General features: G+C 43.7%; 1 protein-coding gene across 1 annotated transcript in view; it reads right to left on the reverse strand.

Annotated features, from left to right (window-relative positions):
• Positions 1–25,581, reverse strand: part of dph1 (diphthamide biosynthesis 1) — a 62,666-nt gene that overhangs the window by 13,559 nt on the left and 23,526 nt on the right. Inside the window, exons 4-9 of the mRNA XM_084558299.1 lie at positions 15,875–15,996; positions 11,654–11,808; positions 9,488–9,609; positions 6,672–6,740; positions 5,953–6,109; positions 69–169 (exon numbers count right to left, since the gene is read on the reverse strand). Of these exons, the coding sequence (XP_084414425.1) occupies positions 69–169; positions 5,953–6,109; positions 6,672–6,740; positions 9,488–9,609; positions 11,654–11,808; positions 15,875–15,996 (726 nt within the window). The remainder of the gene's footprint in view (positions 1–68; positions 170–5,952; positions 6,110–6,671; positions 6,741–9,487; positions 9,610–11,653; positions 11,809–15,874; positions 15,997–25,581) is intronic.

Genomic DNA, 25,581 nt, shown 5'->3' on the forward strand with positions numbered 1-25,581 from the left:
TCCAGCGCGTTCTAATCTGGGCGCACGTTAGTAACACGTACAGTATGTGTGTGCCTCTTAATACTCACGCATCTACATCCGGCAGCAGATCCAGCTTGCTGGGGAAAATCTCAGAAAGGAGGACTCGAGTGAAGGACTTTCCCAGCGACTGCAGCTTTGACTCCAGGTGCTAGGAAGAGAAAAGAGATAAATCTACACATCAAACACAGCTCTCTCAAGGGTTGCGAGACTCCACTATATGAAATAATAAGTTACAAATCACACAGTCCCTGACATTCACCTGCGCTGACAGTCCTTTAAGTGCTGCAGTCAAAGGTTGTTTTGCTCTACTGTTCTGGGCAATCTCAGCAAGAAGACTATTTTATCCAGATCTCCGTCTCTGGAGCCTCAAACATCCATCCATCCTTTTTCACCTGCGCATTCAAGTTTACGCAGTGGTGACAGAAAGCTGAGCAAGGCTGCAGACTCAACTTTCTCCCCAGCCACGTCCTCCAGCTATTGTTTGCATTCTCGAGCCAGGGGAAGGCCTTACACAATAACAGCTTTTGTTGGGACAGTATGCTGTCCCAGTAATTGCTGCAATAAAGCCTATTATTGTTACCGGTAGGGCTATTTCATATCACTGATACAATGATAATAAGAGCAACCTTTTTCAGGTACTGAAACTGATACTTATCCAAAAAAATAATCTCAATAAAAAAAAAAAAAACAATTAAAATAAAAAACACAACCAGAACAATAAAACGGCCCCTGGTTACAAAACAATGCAAAGTCAATATTTAGAAGGCAATATATTGCCAATAACATTTCTCTGTTAAAGTATTAGCTATTAGACACAGCAATAAGAGTTTTCTTTAGAAGAACACACTGACTCTTCTCAAACCCCTAATGTTGGCAAACCAAATCAGGTAAGGTCTTTCAAACCTTCTGGCTCAAATTATGCAGCCGTCAGAAAAAAAAAAAAACACCCGTTAACCTCGAGCTACACGCTATCTTCATTTCTCCCAGTTTACTGTGTGTGTGTGTCTGAATAAGCTGCCTTAGCCCTGCCCGTGGCGGAAATCCGACCCAGAAGAGGAGGACAGAAGATGCACAACGGGAAGTGACAGCAAAATGTTTCTCAGCACATTTGTCAGCACAAGTCTTGTACAAGTGAAAGCTGGTTATTTTTTTATCTGGCATCATGTCATGGGGACACTCTCATGAACAAAAACATGCATGTAAACACAACAGGCAATATCAAGGTCATGTCCATAGCCATGTATCCTATAATGAGTAAATAATGTAATTATCCTGACAGGTCTATAGTATGTAATATATTCTCAGGCTTCCCTCTACTTGCCTCTGGCCTGAATGCTTCCACAGGGAAGCATCTATGCCGGATAACACTGTGAAGGATGCTCATAACCATACTCCCTTTTATTTTTTAATTATGAATAATATACACTGATTAGGAATAAAATTATGACCACTGACAGGAAGAAGAAGTAAATAAGATTGACCATTTTGCAACAATTCAGTGTTCTGCTGGGAAACTTTTGGACCTGGCATCTGTGTGGCTGTTACTTAGACATGTAGCACCCACCTAGACCAGACCAGGCACCCCCACCCCATAGCAATGACACTCAGGACCAGCAGGATGCAGACACACGCACAAAAACGGTTTAGGAACATGTTGACCTGGCCTCCAAATTCACTAGATCCCAAACTGATCAAGTATCTGTGGGATGAACCACAGAGGTCCCTCCCCTCAACCCATAGGACCCAAAGGCCCCCCACTAATAACACTGTGTTACCAGACACCACAGGACACCCTCCGAAGGCCCATGTCCATTCTCTGATGAGTCACAACTGTTTTGGAGGCACAAGGGAGACCTACACAATATTAAGAAGGTGGTCATAATGTTATGCTTGAGATGCTTGGTGCACACATACTATAACAAACAAGCATAAGAGTATAGAAGTAAAACTGAAATCACTCAAAAAGGGAATAAGGACCATCGGGATCTGTTTTCTCCCAGACAACTCCAGACCCAGCCAGGAGAGCACTGACCCATCTCTGGATCCCTTCAAAAAAACAGCCTGTTTATTTGGAAGCTGTCAGTCTAGATGTTTGTAGGTTATAGAGAAACGTGGAAAAAAAAAATACTCCCATTTCTTTTCAGAATCTTAAAGTGGGCAGGAATTCAGACTGAGTGTTAACACTTCAGACGCCCTCATCCACATGTCCAGCACAACAAACCAGCCCACGTGTCAATCTACTACTCTATCTTACGATTACTAACTGTGATCAAACTCCCTTCTGCTTAGGAGGGAAATAATTATCACTAATGCAAAGAAGGATTTCCAGTGGTTTCAGGTAGAGCATTAAACCTTCACACATGGAAGAATTGACTTTCACAATCATTTCATAGTCAGCTATAAACCAGAGGTTGCGCTAGACTTTTTCGTTGTCTGTCATTTTGACTGACAGGGTCATAAAAATCCCATCATAATCTATTTTTACCCGTCACTTTAATTTTTTTAAATGATAATAATGCAATTCAATAGCATCTAATTTTCATTAAATGTTCATTAACTTTAAGTACTTTTGTACTTTTTCAAAACAGTATTGACTTTAAATGGATAAGAAAAAAAAGTTTGGGCTGCCAACACGCACGTCTTGTCCGTACTCGGACCGGGACTGCTAGCGCTAACAGCTCTTAGATGGTACCATAGGGTTGCAGTGCTTCGGTGGTATGCAAACTCTGACGTGTGCATTGGTATAATCGGTGTACCAGGAAATCGTGCACTGTCAAAAGTTCTGCGATATTTGGAACGCAAACTGCGATTAGAGACAAGAGCCAATAAATAACGTCACTCACCACCAAGTGGTCAGGTGTGTGAATTGCAACCTGTCAAAATGACACATTGCCTTCAGATTTTTCCGTCACAGTTTTAAAAAAACGGTCAATGACGGAAAATATTCGGGTTAACGCGACCCCTGCTATAAACTGTGTCACAGTCCGATGAAGCCTACAGAATCACATCCTCAGCACAGTGAGGTCACCTAACGGGCGTCTCTCCACTCTTTGTGGTGTGCACACCCGGGGATTCTTTCCATAAAGATGACAGACTTAATATCAAATCAAAACAAAGCCCAAGTACAGCTGAGAGAGCACTAAACTCTCTAATGCACTGTAGATGTGACCTTCCTTCTCTGATACTTTGCAATTGAACTATTAGAGTCCTGCACATACCTCCTACTTTATTCACATAGACAACTCTGGACAAGGAGAGTCCAGCCAGGCTACATGGTTGGTATTACGTAGGGTTGAGCCAAACTCAGACTGGCCTTACGTTTTACAGTGCACAATACCTCAATACCACCCAGGAGGATAGTAGGCCCGCGTAGAGCTGACCCCATTTTTCTTCCTCAGGGAACGGGCCCCTCGGGTACGACCCCAGAAACCAGACCTCATATCATAATACCAACAAATGAAACGGTTTCGTCAGTTCAAGGAACTCTGCACTCTCGTTGGCTCAGGGATCGAAAGTGTGGACAGTGGACGGAGCCGTTACTCGGGAATGCAGGAGGCAGGCAAACACGAGAAGAAATCCCATAAATGTTTCTTTGGTGAGATAAAGGTAAGAGGGCTGGTTATATCTGCTGTCCTCGGGTGCGACGTGAAACATTTCTATGACTGTGCTCTTATCGGGGATAGTTCTGTCCCTTTACTCAAGAGGTTATCTAACACAATGCTTCTTAATCTAGACAGAGGGAGAGCTGCTGGGTTTTTACTCTAATACCCCTCCTAAATCCACCCTCTCCTGGCTTTCTAAGATGAAACTGCGCTCTGGCCTCTGAGTGGTATTTTTACATGAATGCTTACTTAAATATTTAAAATCTGGCTATTTACAAATAAGGGAAGTACACTGATATAAGGCCGAGAATGTGTATTGTCCATTGAAGCCTAGGTATGCAGTGGATGTAAACCGTTTACATTTAGCATTCAGGTAGGGCCCAAGTGCTCTACTATACCGCAACGCATATTAATTATGGACATGATTATGTGAAGACGGCAAAGCTAATAAACAAAGACGAACACATAACAGCACAGAAAGCAAAGTAGAGAACAATAAACAGTGGGCAATGGCAGGGAAAGCAGCAGGAGGAACAGCTGTAGGTTTGGTGTGACTAGAGAGGGCTTCTCGGTCCATCGATTTCTATCCCAAGACAGACTTGTACGCATGCTAACGCATAATAGCTTGTACTTGCACAGACTTTGAGTTTCTCACTTATGAGTTGGAAAAAATAATTGGCCAGCATGTGAGAGTGTGCGCACACATACCATCTATCAATTCAAAAGGCATCCGTTGCATTTGAGCCAGTGTTTTCAACCTCTCCGTTTATGACGAGTGTTTTGATATAGTTGGTAAATGCGTGTCAACTGTGACCTGAGACATTGACAGTTGCAGCTATCTTCTATAAAATGGAAATTAACCATCTGAATTCTGCTTAGACATGCTTGCTGAATAAAAACATGAGCAGCTAATCTGAGACATGAAATTGAATTGAATTGAATTGATTGCTCAGTTTCTGGGTTTGTACCATAGACTGTATATAAATATGGACAATGCATCCCCTCTTCCTTGTATTGGCCAAACTTACGCTAGTTTCCTGGGACACGGGCGGCGCCATTAAATCTACATTCTGCTCTGCCTCCACTAGTTACAAAGAAATGCTGGATTCCCAGTTCTCACGTCCCCACAGGACGGCTTCACGGAGTGGTTGGCATGGCAACTCGTAGTCACTATGATGTCACATCCTGTTTCCCACAGCATCAAATTATTAGGGAGGAATTTGTGGTGATGCCGATGAAGAAGAAGAAGTACCAGAGTCCTGTATGTCTTATGCTGAAGGAGTTTCTTTAGGCTCGTATACGAGGAGAACAGAACAGAAGATTCGTCATCATAACATAAGTGCATGAGTCCACCTCAATTCTAAGGGTCAAACAGTAAAGCTCAGATTCTTATACTAGAAAGGTGGGCCGAGGCAACAAAGGGGAGATGTGTTAACATCCAATTGGCTATAGTACATAAACATGAAGATAAGGATTCACACCAGCTAGGAAATACAAAGTGTCCTCCAGTGACGAAGGGCGTTATCATCTAACTCTACAGCTGTGTCTGTAGACAGCCAGAGAGTGAGATTGAAGACGCCAAAGAGGGACCATGTCCTTGGCATGTTCCTCAGAGAGAAAACAGGGCAGATAACTGACCCCAGCAGTAATCTAACATTAACTACACAAACTATCTATAGGGAAGAGAAATTATTCTCTAACACAAATAACTAACTAAACGACTTGAGTATGCATCAGTACAATATTAACAACCTAAAATGACAGAAACCATCCTTGAAAAACAATTATTTGACATGTATTTTAGTGTTTTAGTTTGGTCCTATCCACTAACATGGAGGGGGTGGAGCTTATGACCTATACTGCAGCCTGTCACCAGGGGGAGCTCTACTTGCTTTGGCTTCACTTTTGAGGAGCTGTTCCATCCTCCATCTTTAATATACAGTCTATGGATTGTACAGTGAAAAACCTTCACTGCAGATGGAGTTTGTGTAGTATTTTTATGCTTTTGGATAATTACTGCATATGTTGCCCATTAATTCTGGGTTTGTGTTCCTGAAAGGATAAAAGAAACTGCTCAAAATACACTAACACGCTAATACAGCCAACTTTGAGGCCAACAGCGAGATCAAGAATTGGACTTTCTCCGGCTGTTTGGCTGCATCATCCTGAATATGAAATAACAAGCTCTCAGTGTGAAGAGCACTCGTCCTATTAGTATTTCATGTCACAAAATCACTTGTCAAAGAAACTCGCGCTGAAAAAATATTACAAGACATTGCACAAGTGGCCTCGGGACACACAGACTGTTGAAATGAGCATGCAAACTCACCTCCAGGACTTTGGGGCTGCCTTGTCGGCCGAGCGTTCCCAGGATCAGGCCCCACCTCTGGGCGAGTCGAGCCTTGTCAATAGCCTGGAGCCTTAATGCGCGCATGGACTCATGGTCATAGTACTCCCTGGAGAACACCTTACTGTAGGGGTCATATCTACAAACCAACAGGAAAAAAAAGTCTGAGGCACACAGGTGTGTTGAGTCTGGGCATGGACATAAATAGACAAACCATATTATACACATTACCATCTATTGTTCAGGTATCTACCTTGGGGATTGAAATGCAAGAAAAGACGTAAAATCCAATCACGAAAAGCCATCAAGTATGACAGGAGTTAGTGTATCTTAGGGAAAATGGAGGTATTTCGGAGCTTCTAATCTCCTTTTCTCCGGTACAAGGGGTTCACTTGAGATTAGAATCTTGTTTATGAGAGAAACCTGTGATCTGTGCGGCTGTGCATACGTCTGTAGCGACACAATTTCACTTTGCATGCAAACAAGGCCTCATCAAAACAGAACGTACCCCTCAAAATGTTATCAGGGCGCTGCAACAAGGTGGATGATCATGACCACGAGCGATTTCTTAAATTTGAGCTGAACAGCGTCGTAAAGTAACCTTTTTATGCCTAAAACATTATCTGAGTGATGTTTTTATATACTTTACTTGCAGTAATTTTGCAGCTTACAACCAATGGTGTCATTTTGTTTCACAGTACCTGTAGGCAGGGATATCTGGGTTTGCAATCATGATTGACTCCAGGTGAAATCTTCCGTCTCCAAGATAACTGTGGAAAAGCACCAATAAAATCAATGCTCAAGATAAAACGGCACGACACTGCATTCGTTTGTGCAAAGAAAACTCCCTCTAGACAAAACTATTTCCATGTGCAGCCATAATAAATACTGACCTATTACCATCCCATCTTCTTTATCGGCTTTCTCCTTTTCAATTTATTCATCTCTGCCGCCTCTTAACAGAAGACCCAAGTGTTTACAGGCAGAAGCCCCGAGGCTGGTGGGGTTGGAGGGTCTGGGGAACGTGACCCGAACGATCGGAGCACGCAGTTTACGGAGAATACAAGCTCCTCCAATTAACCCGTGGTCTGGTGCCGGGGGTTCACCGGAGCACGAGCGGAGGCAGAGTTCACAAACCGTAAGTACACCGTGGCATGTGGGTGCCTGAAAACACGAGGTCTCTTACATAAACCCTCCCTCAGGGTCAAGCTGAGAAAAATCCTGCTGGTAGCGGGAGGAGGCTCAGGTCAGTACCCCTACTCATTACAGTGCAGTCTCAGTAGGCCTACTGAGTCAGGACATGCAATTAAACCCACTAATTGGTCGGTGTTTAGAGCAGCTAGAAGCAGGCTGTGGGTGGTTTGCCATGTAAGCTACCTGGAGACATGACTAGTGTGCTTGTATGAAAGCATATATTGTGTGTCTCTTTGTGATCTGCAGCAGAAAATAAACTAGAGCTAAGCTTCTGCAGCACTGCTTCTCTTTGCTTAGCAACTTCCAAGGCCCTCGTATAATTATGTCTCCAACAATAAGAAGGCTTCCGCCACTTTTAACGTCAGCTGTAGCTTTAAGAGGCTGGTGTGCTTCACTCCGGCTCCCACCTCACGACCACAGACCTTCCATCCATATTCTATTGTTCGCTATAATGGTGAATGCTATGTTCCTCTGCGTTACGCAGCACAGCATCTTCACGGTCACGTCTCGGTATTGTTCCGTTCCGAGCAAGAGCCGGAGTAGAGGCAGCAGCTAAAGATGGTCGACTGATCATTTCTTAAAGCTCTTTTCAAAGTACTCGGCGGCTTTTAAAAAATATGCCTCACATTATGGAAATGAAACACAGATCGACCCTTTCAAAGCTTTAAGGTGGCCCGCGGAGGCTAATACGCCGCCGTTCATCCTCCACAATGCTTAAGTAGTGAAGAATTTAAGATAAAATCCAATTACGACTTTGTGCACATATCATTTTTTTTGAAGCAGCGACTCATTTCTAATCAGCGCGAGATAGCCTGATGCTTTATTAAAGGTGATGAACAAAAACCGAGCACTGTTGAGAATGTTAAGAAGCTTTGTCTGCGCCGCTTTTGTTGGAGGTAGTGAATTATCATTGTGTGATTAACTTAACAGTATTTCATTAAGGTAAAAGGAAGCTTATTCACAGAGGGAAACTATTACTCCGTCATTAAGCTTTCAGTATTGCTTGCAGGATAATAAAACACTTCTCCTATTAAGGATGGTATAATATTAAAGGAAAACTTTAAACCGTTCGGGCTGGGTGTTGTTTTACCAGAGAGGGAAATATGGTCAATTTCAAGGTGGAGGGGGTTGAATGTCTATACGTTGCACGATGTAAGCACATGTCTACTGAAAGTAGTGCGTGTGAGAAAAAAGAAAGACGAGGGATCCCAACGCTCAGGCGGGCTAATCGATTTTCTCTCCCAACACACTCCTCCACACCCAACTGACACATCAAAGGCAACGCACATTGGATTAGTAGGTGAAACACACTCTAACCCTTCCCCATCTTTCACACACACAGTACAAAGACACGCTTATACACACACACACACACACTTTTGTCTCCACTTATGCGCATAGCAAAGCTTCACCTTGTGTAGCCGTTTTAATCACATGCACCGGGACGTTTAAATCGCACGGCGCAACAATAAATGTGTGCAGATGAGACATTTTGGTTGATGCTAAGTTTAATTATATCATCTCACCGTGCACCCCAAAGCACAGGATTTCTCTATTGTGAAACAGGGCGAGATGCATGGACACAAAGCGGCTGCGGAGGTGTTGCTTGCCGCTCGGCCCTGTTACTTCGAGAGAGCACTCTCCTCGTCGTGGCACAGGGAGGATGAGCATCGCTTTGACAAGTGTCACACGCGCGGCGTTTATGTGAAAACAGAAGAAACTAGTCTTTTAAGACACATGCAGCTACCGACCGGCTGGATTCATCGTGTTTTCTCTCCCGTTCAGAAGAAATGAAGCGGGGGGGGGAAACAAGAACTTAAAACAGGCAATCACACGAGCCGAAAGGAATTTACAGACCGACTGTGATATGTTGCACAGTTTGTCAAATCCCGCCATGTTCTTGCCACAGTGAGTGTCATACTCTGTACAGGCATTTCCTTAAAAATCGGCGACGAGATGTGTGCATGTGTTGTGGTAGGTATGAAACCACACAAGTGTCAACTCAATGCTTTTCACAGCATGAAGGTATTTTTAGCCTTGCCGTTCTGGATCAGCATCTGGTCTCCGGCTGGACAGAACAGAAGCACACAGACATAGTGAGGCTAGTTATCACAGCTACATATGCCTGATATGACATGCTGATTATTAACCATCTCGCATAGGTGGGCATGGCAATGGCAGGCGTAACTATGGCAGGTATTGTAAGGGGCGATATAATGACTGGGTGAGTCAAAGCTGGATGTCTTTGATTAGCCGGATAATCTCTGCTAACTAAAAAAAAAAAGACAGTGAAGTGGAAGACAGGAGGAAGGAGATTTCTTACACTATGGCATGGACATGCCGGTCCAAGCGAGGGGAGGTACAGCCCAATATTTCTCCCGGTGACAGAGGGCGACACTGCGGGACAAGCACGTCATACTCCGGCTTGAGGGCTGCGCTCACAGCCTGAAACATGGAGGAGAGGAGAAGAAATCATTGTTAGAGCTTTTGTATCACATGAGAACAAATGTTCTTACTTTTCTACATTCAGTGGGTCCTGGTGTCGTTGTAATGAAGAAACAAAACACAGACAATAATTGAACTTGACACAGAGCATATAGAGTACCGGGTATCAGGCATAACATTATGACCACCTTTCCTTGTGCCTCCAAAACAGTTGTGACTCATCAGAGAATGGACATGGGTCTTTTGAGGGTGTCCTGTGGTGTCTGATCAACAGAATGTTGTTAGTGGGAGCCTATGGGTTGAGGGGAGGGGCCTCTGTGGATCATCCTACAGATACTTAATCAGTTTGGGATTTGACGAATTTGGAGGCCAGGTCAACACCTTTTTTTTAGTTGGTCCTAAACTATTTTTATGTGTGTGCCTGTGTCATGCTGCATCCTGCTGGGGATGGCTGCTGCCATCAAGGAGTGTCATTGCTATGGGGTGGGGGGGCCTGGTCTGGTCTAGGTGGGTGCTACATGTCCACACGAATGAATGCCAGGTCCAAAAGTTTCCCAGCAGAACACTGAATTGTCACAAGATGGTCGATGTTATTTACTTCTCCGCTCAGTAGTTTTAATGTTGTGGCTGATCAGTAATGAATTAACAATAAAACATTTTTCTACATGTTTGTTTAGGTTCTTTGCATCAGGACATGTGATTTGAAATGAAATAATGGCTACCACATTAAAGAGGCAAGTCTTTATTTCAGAGCTGGTAGATTTAAATCAATATAAAAAGATCTGTATAAGAGATATAAGTCTTCCAACACATAATGCACAAATGAATGGACAGATCCAACCAATTACATCTCAACCTTTCTTTCAATACCGTCAGACTTGAAACTTTAATTTAGCCGCCATTATTTTGTCTCTAGTTGAATGTTCTGCAGCACACCGCTCATGAAATAAAAGTGGGTCCACACACTTTCAGTCTGGACTGTATGTATGTAGAATGAAAAAAAAAAAAAAAAGAGAGAGAGAGAGAGAAAATGTAATGAACGACAAAGGAACGACAGAGAGCAACGGTGCAAAGAATGAGAAAGACCAGAAAAGCCTTCAGTGGGAATGTGACCCTCAAGTGATCCTGAGAGGGTCATGCATGATACTCATTCTACCAGAGAATTAACTCTCAGTGCAGCCATCCGTGTTTAAACCCTTACAATACTGCAAAGTGCTGAGAGAAACGGTCTGCCACGTCGTATATATTATTATAAATAAATAAGAAGAAGATGTAAATCAACTCTTCCAAACACCTGCATTCAATTAAGCAAAGTGCGAAGATTGGAGTCACAGCAGAAATAAATAAACCTGTTGTGTGCTCTATTGGAGAAGGATAAAGTGAACGGTTTAAGGCTAATTTAAACCAGTGATGAACTTCAAGCTTCTTCCGCCCATACTGTGTGACCTCAGCAAGCCCACACACCATAAGACGTGAGATGGAGGCACACATGCATGCAGTGCAACACACAACTAGACGGAAAGATACGCACACACACATATACACATGGATGCACTCGAACACCCCAACATATACATATGACCCACAGGGGCAGAGCGGGATTTAAAAATAGCGGTGGTTGTACTAGCGAAGAGTGGTGTTGGTTCAACACGGCACACGAAAGCAGCGCTATAGAACAGGGAGGCGGCAAGCCTGCAGGAAGGGCGTTCAAGCCTTAACGCTGCGTAGCCGCTGCCACTGCTTATGTAAAGTGCAGCACCGAGCACGACGCTGAACCGAGAGGCCTTCCGAGTTCATTCCACCTTTCAAACCCAAAATAACCGCTGCCGGATTTGTCAAACCCACACTTGAAGTGAGCTTAAGAATGTGAGCTTGTTCATAAAAGGCAGGAACCGAGGAAAAAAAAAAAAAAAAAAAGAAGCACGCTATATAAAAATGTAGACATGTTTGCATGTGTGCCTGAGATACAGAATCAGTCTGCCTGAGCTCAGACACAAAAATAGACTCATCTACACACACAATAAGACGGAAACCGCTTAATCACCTGCAGCGCTGCCACAAACTGAATAGTGCTGACGAGTGCCAGAGATTGTCCAGGGGGGAAGTTGAACTTGACCGTGTCCAGGAAGTGTGCATTGTCCATCTGGATATCCACAAACACATACAGCATCTTAATGCCTGCAGTCGAGTCTATGGGGACTGGAGGAAGACAAAAGAAAGACGGATGAATAATTCACTGTATTATGTCAGGTAACATATACACTATTGATGGGGTCTCAAACATTAAAGTGCAGCACATGTTCAGCAATACAGCTATACAGAAAACACTGCATATACATATATATATATATAGATATACAGCTCACAGCAGGCACTACCGTGTTATAACTGAAACTCATTCAGAGCGAGCCGCGAGCACATGCAGGAACCGATGCAAAGAGTTCAATTATTAAGGGAAGGAGAGGGACACATGCGATTACTATTAATGTCATTGATTTCACAGACCATTTACTACGCACCGGGCCCTGCTAGGGACTCGCCGAGTTAGATGCAGAACAAAGTAGGCGAGAGTCCAAGAAAGGAGAGGGGAAAGGGCGCCGGATAAGAGAGAAAAATGATTGTTTGTGTTGATCCTAATAATCTTTCTTCCTTGCGCGTTACATTTAATTTGCGGATAAGGAACAAGAGAACTTTTGTGTTATAATTAAATAAATGACCCATTATGGGGAAAGTGCTTTATGAGCAAGTGCTGCTGAATTCGTGGCCTAGATTAAGGCAACACTGAGACACAGAGAGAGAGAGAGAGAGAGTAAAGAATACGGTGCAGGAAACAGGGAGTGAACGGAGAAGAAGGAGAAGCTGTGAAAACCAAGGACATGTCTTGACAAAGGACTGTAGTGAAGATGAGATAGAAACAGAAAAGTGAAGAATGAGGAATTCTTAAGTGGAAAACACTGAAATTCAATTTAGTCATGGGGGTAGGTGATTTCATAATCTCCTGTACAGGTCCAAACAATTCAGCATGGAAGATAGGAGTGGAAAAAGTAATAGGATACAGAGCGTGTGCTTGGTTTAGAGGGAGAGGGGTGGGTTGTCAATTAACTGGGAGCAGAAGTGATGAATGGCTCCACATCTGAGTGGAGAGCGGAGAGGAGCAGATGGATAGACTTTTAAAAAGGTTGGGCTGCGCTGGAAATCTACATGGTGAGTGACAAACCAATGAGTTAAATATATAATGAGGCTAACGACGGGTTAGCAGGAGATGAGTTAAAAAAAAAAAAAAAAAATCTCGACTGAGGCCAACAGCTGTCGGCTGTTTGTTTAAAGGCGCTCCCAAAACATAAAGGGCAGGGGAAAGTGACATCGATCCGTGTTCACATTAGCACGGTAGCCTGAAAGCACTTAGGCGCTGCAATTAGAGACGCAGTCAATGAGATAGACAGGACTCACTCGCACCATCGCCGCTTTTATTCTTATGTGCTGTGGCAATAAGGTCACTTAGCGCAGCTGCTTATTAGCGGCCGTGTAAACAAACACGGCCGTTCGTTCCAAGTGAAACAAAAAAAAGGTTGTATACAAACAGCTTGCTAAAAATCGATATGTAAAAACAATCTATTTGACTGCGTATTGTACATGTGTGCAATTTCATGAATAATGCAGAAATCGCTTGCCATGTTAGTTTGTTTGCAGTTTTTCTTATAAAGAAACTGCATGAAATTCACAGAACGCTAAAATAATTCATGACGCGCCTGTTATATGAAGAAATATGGAACTTTATCTGAAAATAAATGATGATTATTATTATTATTGTAGGAAAGTGTGGTGAACTGTGACCTTGTTCAGACCTGGCATCAACAAGTGTGCTCTTCAGTGGTCTGATCACAAGTGGCCAGCTTTAAAATAAAGATGTTCATTCATTCATCTTCTGTAACCGCTTATTCCTGTGAAGGATCGCGGGTGGGGGCTGGAGCCTATCCCAGCTGTAATCGGGCGAGAGGCGGGGTACACCCTGAACAGGTCTCCAGTCTATCGTAGGGCTAACACAGAGAGACAGACAACCATTCACACTCACGCCTACGGCCAATTTAGAATCACCAATTAACCTAACGAGCATGTCTTTGGACAGTGGGAGGAAGCCGGAGTGCCCGGAGAGAACCCACGCAGACACAGGGAGAACATGCAAACCCCACACAGATAGGCCCAGTCGACACACAGATTCGAACCCCGGACCTTCTCACTGTGACCACCTCGCCACTGTGCAGCCAAAACTGCAATTTATTTGTATTTAATTACTTTTCTATCTCTTGTGTGCGACGTCCTTTAAATTGCATGCGGCTGCTGCAGAATTGCAAATTTCCCTACTGTGGGATAAATAAAGGATTATCTTATCTTATGAGTGGAGATTTGCATTAATAATTCACAAAAAAACAAGAAAAACAGTACTGCTATTCTGAATGATGGCCTGAAAAACACCATCAGGTGATATCTGTTAATTAGTAGGGAATATCGTTTGTCCTTGTAGCTGTTAACCAGCTAAAAACAAATAAATCTAAACAGGAATTAACAAATGCAGTTATTGAATATGAGCAGGCTATGTGTAATTTCATCACACAGCCACGTGGAATTAATTTTTCCGTGGTCTTAATTTGCCTTTATCACTGCAGAACTGCTGCAAACAGAGCAGCAGGGACATTACTGCACATATGGACGCATTCAGGGATCGAGGTATGAGCTGAGCAACAGCATCTCAGGGCAGAGGTAAATAAATTAATAAAAATCTGTAAGCTTTTGGTGGACGAGGCTGACTTGCTTATTAGGCGCCACAATTTATGTCATTAGGGGGAGCACAAACGACAAGCAGCGCTGTCATAACTGTCTGTAGACGGGGACAGTCAGGAGTCAGAAAGTAGCTTGTAAATAAAACCAAGTGCTTTGCTTAACTCTTAAAATGAGTCATACCACTAAAATAGTGAGAATTTGCTTGTGATGTTTGAGGAGCTCCAATAATACTTTACTTAGCAGCTGGCCTGGCATTATCTGAACAAACCTGTTATGTCCTGCCAGGTTTTTATTTATTTATTTATTTTTTCCTGGAGGCAAATAAAAAAGTTTTTGTTTCTTTACTTCCTCTCTCTCTCTCTCCTGCCCACTCGCTCTCTGTATTTATTTTTTTCCGGTTTTGTTCCGACTTATAAGGTATTCAGTTTGAAGAATGTTAAATAAAATTGACCCGCAAACAACATGGTGAGAACTTTAAAACGCGCCTCTATGACGTTTTGCCGCCGATATTGCCCCACATCCGCAAAATGGGGACGCTTCATGATGAAATACGAGAGGACGCAAACACTCAAAGGCAGGCACCGCAGAGGAAATGAAAGGAAAAATAAAGGAACGCAAGGGAGACAGTTTCTCTGTGAGTCAGTCAAAAGCGCGTCTTTCATCTCTCACAGGTGGCTGACATCTCGGGAAACACTGCAGATGATGTCCTCGTGACTGAGAGATGAAGGTCAGGATCATATAACACACTGACAAACTTTGTCTGAGAATTTGATTTCTCTCCTATGAATTAATAACCTCCCAGCCCACAAAGACTTCACTTCCTTTGCCTTTATTGGTGCTCTAGTGAGCGTAAAAGGGGATGTGTGCGCATCTAATCTGCTTTGCAAACATACATGTCTGCACTCTAATAATTCCTCCATGACGATCAACAAATGAATGCGCGCACACATACACGGAGACAAACAAAAGAAAAGCACAAACCAACAGAGAGATTTTGACTTGCATTAAAATTCTGTTGGTCATTTCTGGTATTTGGAAGAGGTGAGGCTGCTCTGGCAGAAATATATCAAAACTATTGATTTAACATTTCCTCCCATGTTCCGCAAGAGACAGACAGCGGGGGGGAGGGCGAAGCTCCTCGTGAACCGCGTGAGGGTTTTCAAAGGACGGCTCTAATGCATGTTCCCCATTGATCTGCTAGGTAAATGTGATGTCCAGGCTCCAAAGGTCTGATATGCTTTCCGTACGAGAGCCGTGCAGGCTGCGAAAAAACTAGTCACGCTTTCCGCCGATCGATACCTGCGTCTGTCTGTCCGTCTGTCCGTCTGTCTGTCTGTCTGCGTTCTGATGCTTCTTTTTCTATTCAACCCACTCTCAGTAGGTGGGAGACCTTGATGCCCGCTCGCTTCACGTTCCTCTTTGAGGCAAAAAAAAATCTGCATGCGGAGCGGCGGGGAGACGCGCACGGGCAGCAGAAGAGACTCACTGAGACAGCTGTGGCCGTAGTGCACCATGAAGTCGGCTCCCAGGGCTCGGGCCGTGAAGTCGTCCACGCAGCAGGCCCCGTACGTCACGTCTCCCATCACGATGGTATCTGCCTCCGTGAACCTGGGGACGCGAGCACACACGGAGACAATGATCAGTGCCGTCGCGGAGCGCATGCACCTCTTGGCGTTTGTTACCACAGAGATCAATACACGTGGCACGCCAGTCATGTTTTCTATTATGAGGTCGGCGAATAAGATCAATCCCTAGGCACTTGCTGCACATAGAGCACACTACATCGTATTTGACAATGTTGCCAGTCAATGACTGATTCACAGGACAGCAGGGCGGCACACTACTGACTCTTTTGCTTTTTAAGAGCGGGCAGATAACGGTCAGGACAGCACAAGTCGTCTGATAGTCAAAGCCCAACAGAGGAAGGTTAAAATGTCATCAATTAGCCCGGTCACAGCAAGGAGGCTACACAAAGGGAAAATGGCATGAGAGCAAAGCTGGGGGACTGCTATGATGAAAGAGAATTATGTTTACAGGGGGCTTTGCTCGTCTGCATAAGGCCCGGGATTTACTGCGTATCTGTGGGAACAGGAGAAGCAGCCTGAGCAACAGTTAGCGCCTGCACCCTGAGAGTAAACTATTCAGACGAGATACTTTACGCCACAAGCAGCCTGCGAAAGCGTACTGCAGAATACGTGGGCATAATGTTCTACTTTGCAGCTGTAATAGGAGGGGGAGAAAAAAAAAATAAAAAAAAATATCATGGTTCTTCTTGAGAGGAAAACAAAGAAATTACACAGGCATCTGCAGACCCAGATCTGTTGGAAAGAATTGCAGATTGCACAACAAGGTTTCTTTTATCATCCTTTATTGGCAAATAAAATGCTAAGCGAACCCATAAAGGCTAAGCAAAATGAATATAAAAAAAAAAGAAGCTGAGAGTAACGCAGAGAGAGAGAGCGAACGAAGAGAAGCTTTAAGCGTTGTAGGGGAGCAAAGATGGTAGACGAGGGGGTGGTTGTTGCCAGGTATTTGTGGCTGTATTCTGACAGATTTAGGCTAGACAGAAGGGGTAGAATAGAGATGAGACGCAGGGCTTAGGGAGAGAGGAGGGAAGTGATAAACAGACATGGCTGCACACAGAACAGCATGTATAGCAACCGAGAGCAGCAGACTCTTAGTAATGCGTCTCCTGCTGCCCAATCTTTCAACCCACATCCACTCTCCTTTTATTCCTCGCTCCGCTCCGCGCAAGGGGCTACAGACAAACTTTCTATTTAGCCTTTTCCTCCCTCGATCTCCCCGACGCAATCTCCTCATTGTCCCGTACTTTTCTATGCCGCGTCTCCCCCCCTTTCTCTCCCCATTTCCCCTTCCGCTTCTCCTCTAATAGCTGCTCTCAAGTGAAGGGCAGCGCGGGGGCCAGCTGAGCCCGGGAAAACATACACGGAGCAGCTCATCTGGTAAATAAATATTTGCCTTTGAAGGTTTGAATCAATTACCCTCTCCCTTGTCAAGGTTTGGGATTTTGCCTGCACGTGTCTGAGCTGCACACATGTGCGTGCGCGGCAAACGGCGGGGCAAGGTGGCGGCGGATTCCTACGAGTTACACAACCGCAGGGACATTTTGAGCCTCACGGACTCACGCACAGGTTTTTCTCATTCATTGCAGCCCCATTGTTCTTTTTCATTGCCGTCTGCTGACTTTGTTTGGAGCAGCATTAAACGTGCACTAACCTCTCAGCTAAAAATACACAGCCTGCCCACCTGGAAAAAAAAACAAAAAACATGAGACTATTCCACTGCACTCCACTGCAGACCACGCAGAACCCTCTACAATGCAAAACACAGCACTACAGAAGATTACTGTATCTAATCAGCCATCTATCTGGCAGAAATATCATTATCACACTATCTTCACTGGCGGCACACTAGTTATTTCCAGAGCGAGTACACTGAAATTTCATGGTAATAAATGCTAAGAATCCGATTAAGAGGCTGATATGAGGCGTGTGATGCTACTGGGACATGGGCAGAGTAATTACTGGGCGATGTATAGTCCCACATCCCGCTGGGAGAGAGGAGGGGGAAAAAAAAATAGAAGCGGGACGATAGAATGAATGAAGGATAGTCAGAGAGAATGAAGGGTTTATCTGCGCTAATCAAATCCTATTTATAGCACACCATCTCAACACAGGACATACTACAGCGCAAACGTCCTCCATTCCCTCCTCATTTACATTTCTTCCACTTCCCATCTCCTCAACTATCACTCCTCCTCTCCGTCCCCGCGCGCGCTTCTCTCCAGCGCCGGCGCCGGCGTCCCCGTTTCTTTCCGCGTATCGGCGCCGGCTTCCGCTTCATCTCAGGGCGCCCTCCGTTCAGCCATTCCAACTAAAATGTCATTAAGATCTAATTAAGATGTCAGAGGAGCTTGTGAACTCCATAACAGCCCTTGTTAATTAGCTCTTTAGCATACAGCTCAATATGTGTGAGAAATTGCCAACTGATTTGAATCCTCGTTATGAGAAACACTTTGCTGGAAACACAACACGGAGTCTGCAGCCAGACTGATATGTACATATGCACAGACACACGAGAGCATGCACACATTCACACCGGCTCCAGATATTATTGCGAGTCAATTGTATCAGCTGATATGTTTTACATAAATGGCGTATCACTCAGCGACATCACTGCGCTGGTGCGGCAGGTGGGCCCAAAAAGCAAATTAATCTTTCTGCCCCGTCCTCTGGAGATGAAATCCTGTTTCTGACTTTGACAGGAATTTCTTCTGATGCCACCACAAAAGAGGGAATTGTTGGCACCGATGCCTTACAGCTCAGAGATGTTGCAGCAGACAAAGAGAATGAAAAACATCTCCTGTCTCTGAAGCATCCCATTAGCACACACAAAGCCATTCTGTTGTAGATGACGCTTATCTTTTGATGAATATCACTAGGACTGAATTAAACTAACAGGCTTCCACCATCTGCCAGAGTAACTGTTGATTTAGGGGTTGCAGTATTTTGCAGTGTGGGAAGTTTCAGACGGTTTTTCACTCTTGACACCCAGTTCTACTCTTGAGCATATTAGCTTGAGGTAGCATTATAGCTGCATGGATAACTTTGCGCTGCATTGTCATAGATATCAGAGCTAGAAGGACACATTATGCATTTCATTGCGTGCAAACCTCCAGCTGCGTGCTTGACGGAGTAGTGCATGTACTCCATAGTGGTGGGGGACATTCCTCCTGTCAGCAGATTCTTTTGTTTTCCATTTATTCAGGAGTAATGGACCGAATTGAAGCAACAGAGCACACAATCCTACCTGGAAGGGGTCGACAGTCATACCTTATCTTCATACATCTCCAACAAAGTCTCAAATGGTGCAAGGCGAATGCGTGAGCACAAAATCACGTATGTCGTTCATATTTATGTGCCAAAAGTTTTGCAATTCAGCCGGCTGACGACAAACTATTTCCATGTCTGAACCGTACTCTAATTAAGAGCTAATCTGTTTGAACGGTTAATCTGTGTATTTGCTTCGCTGTACTGTCTCTATTACACTGTTTCCTCAAACTTCACTGTTTATTTTGGTTAAATATTGAGGGAAAACACACAAAAAACTGTCTATTAAAACACTGTGACATATCAGACCCGTCAATATTGAGGTACTGAGTCGATATCCGAACAATGTGTTGAAAAGCGCGATAACTGGAATTATGTTTAGGCTTACTTTCTCGAATTCTTATCTGTTCATGTCTCTCTCCTCCAGCTCTACTTCAACAGAAATAGGCTATGTTCCTTGCTCAAGGGCAAGGCTGAATGGAGAGTAAAAGTGAAATGTTACTGCTTCTCTTCCCAACCCACATGTTTTCCTATTGGCTTGTTGATGTAAAGGAAGGAAGATAAAAACCCTTATGCTTCTCTATACTGATGTGTAGAGTGCAATCAAGCCCATTGAAGAAGAATAACAGGCTCTCATAAACTGCATGAGTGCTGCTTGTCACGCATTTATGTGCTTGCTTGGTAAACGTGTGGACGGTCAACAAGCCCGTCAGGCGAAACACGAGAAAAAAAGCTGGCAACGGCTGAGCTTGACTTCACAGTCATATGCCACATTCAGGTGGGCTAATCTAATTTGCAAATTTGTATGCCTCATTATTTCCCTACTGATTTGATTTAAGTTGTTCAGCAACTGTTTTACTGGACAAGAGGAAAAATAGGTAAAAAAAATATATATATATCCACAATTATATAAACATAAGACTCAAGATTTGCATCTTTTGAGGTAAATGGTAGATATATACACCGATCATTATGACCACCTTCCTAATATTGTGCAGGTCTCCTTGTGCCTCCAAAACAGTTGTGACAGAGAATGGACATGGTCCTTCTGAGGGTGTCCATACATGGTGTCTGGTAACAGGATGTTGTTGGTGGGGGCCTTTGGGTCCTATGGGTTGAGGGGAGGAGCCTCCCACAGATAATTGATCAGTTTGGGATCTAGTGAATTTGGAGGCCAGGTTGTGATGTTTTTCATGTTTTTTTAGTTGTTCCTGAACCGTTTTTGTGTGTGTGTCTGTGTCAGGCTGCATCCTGCTGGGGATGGCTGCTGCCATCAAGGAGTGTCATTGCTGTGGGGTTGGGGTGCCTGGTCTGGTCTAGGTGGGTGGTACATGTCTAGGTAACATCCACATGAATGCCAGGTCCAAAAGTTTCCCAGCAGAACATTGTATTGTCACAAGATGGTCAATGTTATTTACTTCTCCTGTCAGTGGTTTTAATGTTGTGGCTGATCGGCGTATGTAGTTAAAAAACATATTTCTATGCCACCTAATGGTTAGTTATCATGGTAGCCAATGTGTATTTGTCATCTATGGAAGTAATTAAAATAGCTATGACAGGGAATAACCGCCAACCAAACACGAGTGGAGCAGCACTGTCCTTTAAAAAGTAGTTTAAAATTTCAGTTTTTAATCTTTAGCCAAAGCCTTTTCTATAATACGTTTGCATGTTCTCCAGGTGGGTTTTCTCCAGGGACTCTGAAATTTCTCTCATACTCCACATGCAAATAGATTTTTGACTCTAAATTGCCAAGCAGAATTGGGAACATGTTGGCCCTGATGGATTGCATATCTGTCTAGACTGTGTCACGGTCTTTGACTCAATGCATGCTGGGATGGATTGCTGACTGTCTGATTCATTTTGACAGCAATTCTTCGATAAACACCATTGATGGTTAAGAGGGGAGAAAAGGTAGAGTCAAAGATGGGAATTAGTATGGTGGAGCCTATGCTAGAAAAATAAAAGTTACCAATGTAACTGAGGTTCTATGAATTCAGCTTTTGGCGGTCAGGAAGAATGGAAAACTGACAAACCTAGAAAATGTTCAGGAAAGGTTTCTAATGCAGCAGATAAATAAATAAATAAATAAATAAAAATCTTTGTCTTCAGAAACAGGATCAAAGTCTTTCGGAGAAAGCAAATGATGGAGGAGATAAACGTGAATTACCATTGGTATTGGTTTTTCTTTGTTGAAGAGCAATGAAAGAAGAGCAGGGAGACAAAAGTTAGGCACTGTACTTTAAATGCTATAATTGTAATTCATCAATTTAGATTTTTTCATTTATTTCCAGTGTATTTTGAAGATTTAACCGCCAAACTCATCAGCCAATACCAATATGTGCCTACATGGTGTAAGCATCTTTACATAAAGGCTTCTCCGCTGTGTTATATGTGTGTTGCGTACATGCAACCAGTGGTGGCGCATCGATTTACAAAAGAAGAAAAGCGATCTTGCCGAACGAAGAATATCCGACACTCGCCTCACTATTTTTGCTGCTTGTGCACTTAATGTATTTACAATATAATATATAGTGTTGAAGGTTTTCCAAACATCTAGCAAGCTTTTCTGACATCTGTGCTCTCTACTCTGACAACCTTTTCAGCGGTTCAAGACTGTTAATAACCAAAGCTGCTTGAATAGCACTTATAATTGTACCTGTGCACATATATTTTCTCTGTTCTGTTTTCTACCCTGGTGAAATGCACAGCTCTGAATGTGTCAATGCCTTAACTGATTAACAACCTAGCAGAGTTTTCTGTTCTTGAGGAGGTCTTGAGTGCCTACACATCTCCACACTCTAAATGAATCCTTCAGATAAGTACAGACTACATTCATCAGCCACAATATTAAAACCATTGACAGGAGAAGAAAATAACATCGACCATCTTGTGACAATACAACGTTCTGCTGGGGAAACCTTCGGACCTGGCATTCGTGTGGATGTTACTTAGACATGTATCACCCACCTAGACCAGACCAGGCAGGTTTTTCTTCCCTTTTTCCTCCCCCCACTATTGTAATTTCCCCATTGCGGGATCAATAAAGGTTTCATTCATTCATTCATCCCCACCCCATAGCAATGACACTCCTTGATGGCAGCAGCCATCCCCAGCAGGATGCAGCCTGACACAGGCACACATACAAAAACGGTTTAGGAACTACTGACCTGACATCCAAATTCCATGGTTCCCAAACTGATTAAGTATCTGTGGGATGCACTGGAACGAGCATGATCCACAGAGGCCCCTCCCTCAACCCATAGGACCCAGAGGCCCCCACTAACAACATTATGTTACCAGACACCACAGGACACCCTCAGAAGGTCCATGTCCAGGCACAAGGGAGACCTACACAATATTAGGAAGGTTGGTCATAATGTTATGCCTGACCAGTGTAGTGTGACATGTCTTGACTGACACCAGTGAACATATGTGCAAGAAAGGATTAGGCTAGACTAGAGGGACTGCTCTTTTTTCCAAAAAGGACAGTCTGTAGAGCTACTGCCTCTTGAAGCAGTCAGAGGAAAGCTGCAGTACACTCCACATTAAGTTGTCTGTCCATATGACTGTGCTGCCAGTGAGATTTTTACATCTAAGATCTAATAATAGCAGAGGCAGCAGACTGGCCTCATAGGAAACAAAGTGACAAGCAGGTCAGCAAGGTGGATACAGGTGCAGCAGCACCACTCTTGCATAGTTGCCACTGTGGGCAGACAGCTCAAATGAGAATATACAGCGTGTTTGCTGCCCAAGTCAAACCATGCGTGCACACACATACGCACACATACAAATATGTGCATGAGGACACAAGCCTGTCTTCTCCTGTACACAAAACCTATGTGCGAATTATTTCCCACATCTGGCAAAAGCTCATCTTTTATTCCATTACATTTCATTGTGTGTCTGTGAGTGGGCTTTGGCAATGGGAAAGAGCAGATTGGCCCAGGAAAAGAGGCTTCTCCCAAAGGTAGCAGGGTAGCACAACAGAGAGGAACAGAAATTATTTCCTCAAATGAGTTCAGTTTTGGTAAATGACGAGGAAAAAAAGATCAGACAGAAAGGAGTTGATTTAAAGTCCTGTGTGCGAGCTTGTGTTGAGTGGGAGACGATGCAGAGGGGAAACAGGAACGTAATGGGAGTACAGGATGAGTGTTTTCTACATAGCGTAACACGGAGAAGGTGAAAATGAGGATGGTGACGAAGAGGAGAGGGAGAGACCACGTAAGACAGATGAGCCGTTTGCTGCTGGGTTTGTAATATTAGCAAATCTGATATCTATAATCTGCTTTCTGCACATATAACACAGCAAATATCCTGACAGAGTGCTCCCCTCCAAAAATAAATTTGGCATGGGGCACTGGGCAGGAGGATTAAATGATCGCCGTTCCTTCTCTAGCCGTATTCATCTTCCACTCAATGTCTCCTCTCTTATATTTCACTTCATTTCATTGCCATATTGACACAGCGATCCCGTCTTCCGCAGAGAGACAAAACTCACAGTAAAATATGACAGTCAAACTGCAGCCACCGAACGTCTGCCAGGGAATGAGTAAACAGGGAGAACAAGCGACGCAGCGAGTACGGGATGATGCTTAGACAGATGTTTTCAGTAATACCATTAGATAATCCTTTAACTCCCCGAAAAAACAAGATCATTACTGCTATTTCTGTGAGTGTATCTCATCTATTTGTCATGGCATTTATTCAAGAGCCTGAGCCACGGGTCATTATGGAAAAGCCTACAGCTTTATCAAGATAGAGCCCCAAACTGTACGCCATAACAGCTCACACTTAAAAGAGCTGCAATCCCATTTACTAAACAAAACAAAATGATGACATGGCAGCAGTTATGAGAAGAGACGGCTGTTTTCGCTGATACTGCTCTAGGAGGTGAAAACCCAGGGCTGGGCCTACAACCGAGAACATATCTAATCTGTAAGGATCTCAAAGAAATAATACAGAACACTAAATCGAGTTTGACACAGTGGTTATCTGATCTGTGGGGGCATAAAGACAGGAATCAGGATAAGGACCAAAGACGTATTAAATGATACTGTGCCGCTACAAGAACAGAACACTGAAGTTCCCTTGAAGCGACTGTCGGTGGCTGAAACTACTTATTCATTTCCTGTTTATCTGTTTGTTAATGATCATACAAACATGTAGAAATTGTACATTTATAGGCAGTTTAAGCTCCTACGTCAATTTGACGGTGGTGTTATTACAGAGCGAGCCAGACTGATGAGTACACAAGTAGAAATGGCTCACGCCATCGTCGGCTATGTGCGTATGTTACGCCATCTAGTCCCGAAGAGGCATAAACTCCGCTTTACAGGGGAACTACTGTTTTTTTTACAACCTGGACCTTATTTCTGGCATAAAATACGATCGTTTACTCACCCCTATAACTTCTGTGTCATTTGTAGTCGTTCGGGAGATATTTAGGTCTGCGTATATCCATATAGTGGGAGTGAATGGGGCACCGAAAGGCAGCCTCTAAATAACGCATTATCTGCCGTGAAACGCGCACCCGCGACGGTCGGCTTGTTTACCTGTAATTTGCTACTGCTCTGGTTCGTCCACAATCTCAGAATCGGAAGAATATTCAGCCATGTTGCAAAAAACTACCAGTGGCAAATTACAGGTAAACAAGCTGACCGTTGCAGGTGCACGCGGCACTCAGAGATGACATCACCCAGGTCAGAAGACATCATCCTGGGTCTGTAGGTCAATCTACAGACCCCGGATGATGATAACAGGTAACTCCGGACTCAACAGGGAATAGCACTAGCGTACGATAACAAAATATTGGTGAAATGAACGAGTTTTGCAGCGTTTCGGTGCCCCAGTCACTCCCACTATATGGATATTCGAAGATCTAAATATCTCCCAAACGACTAAAAATGACACAAAAGTCATATGGGTGAGTAAACTATCGTATTTTATGCCAGAAATAAGGTCCAGGTTGTAAAAAACAGTAGTTCCCCTTTAAGGTGCTAAGTTTGTTGTTGCCAGTTGGTTTTAAATATGAACTGCACTCATTTGGTTCACTCTAGCTGTTACCACACAAGTGTCTGGAGTTTCCCCTTCACACATGTAGCAGAGAGCAGTATGTGTCAGAGCTGCTCTCACTGCCTGGAGTACGATTTAGTTTATGCAAGAGATGGCGCTTGGGTAGAGTGTGCAGGAGGTAAGGCGTGATGCACATCAGCACACACAATCGCTTGATGTGAATTCTTCGGACAGTTGCTCTGTTCACACATGGGCTCAGTCGGACATAAACATGTATTAGAGAGCCGCCGGGGTAAAGTGCGTCTAATGTCTAGTCCAACTTATTTGGACA

This window comes from Chelon labrosus (assembly GCF_963514085.1).
Source record: "Chelon labrosus genome assembly, chromosome: 13".
In the NCBI taxonomy this organism is placed as follows: Eukaryota; Metazoa; Chordata; class Actinopteri; order Mugiliformes; family Mugilidae; genus Chelon; species Chelon labrosus.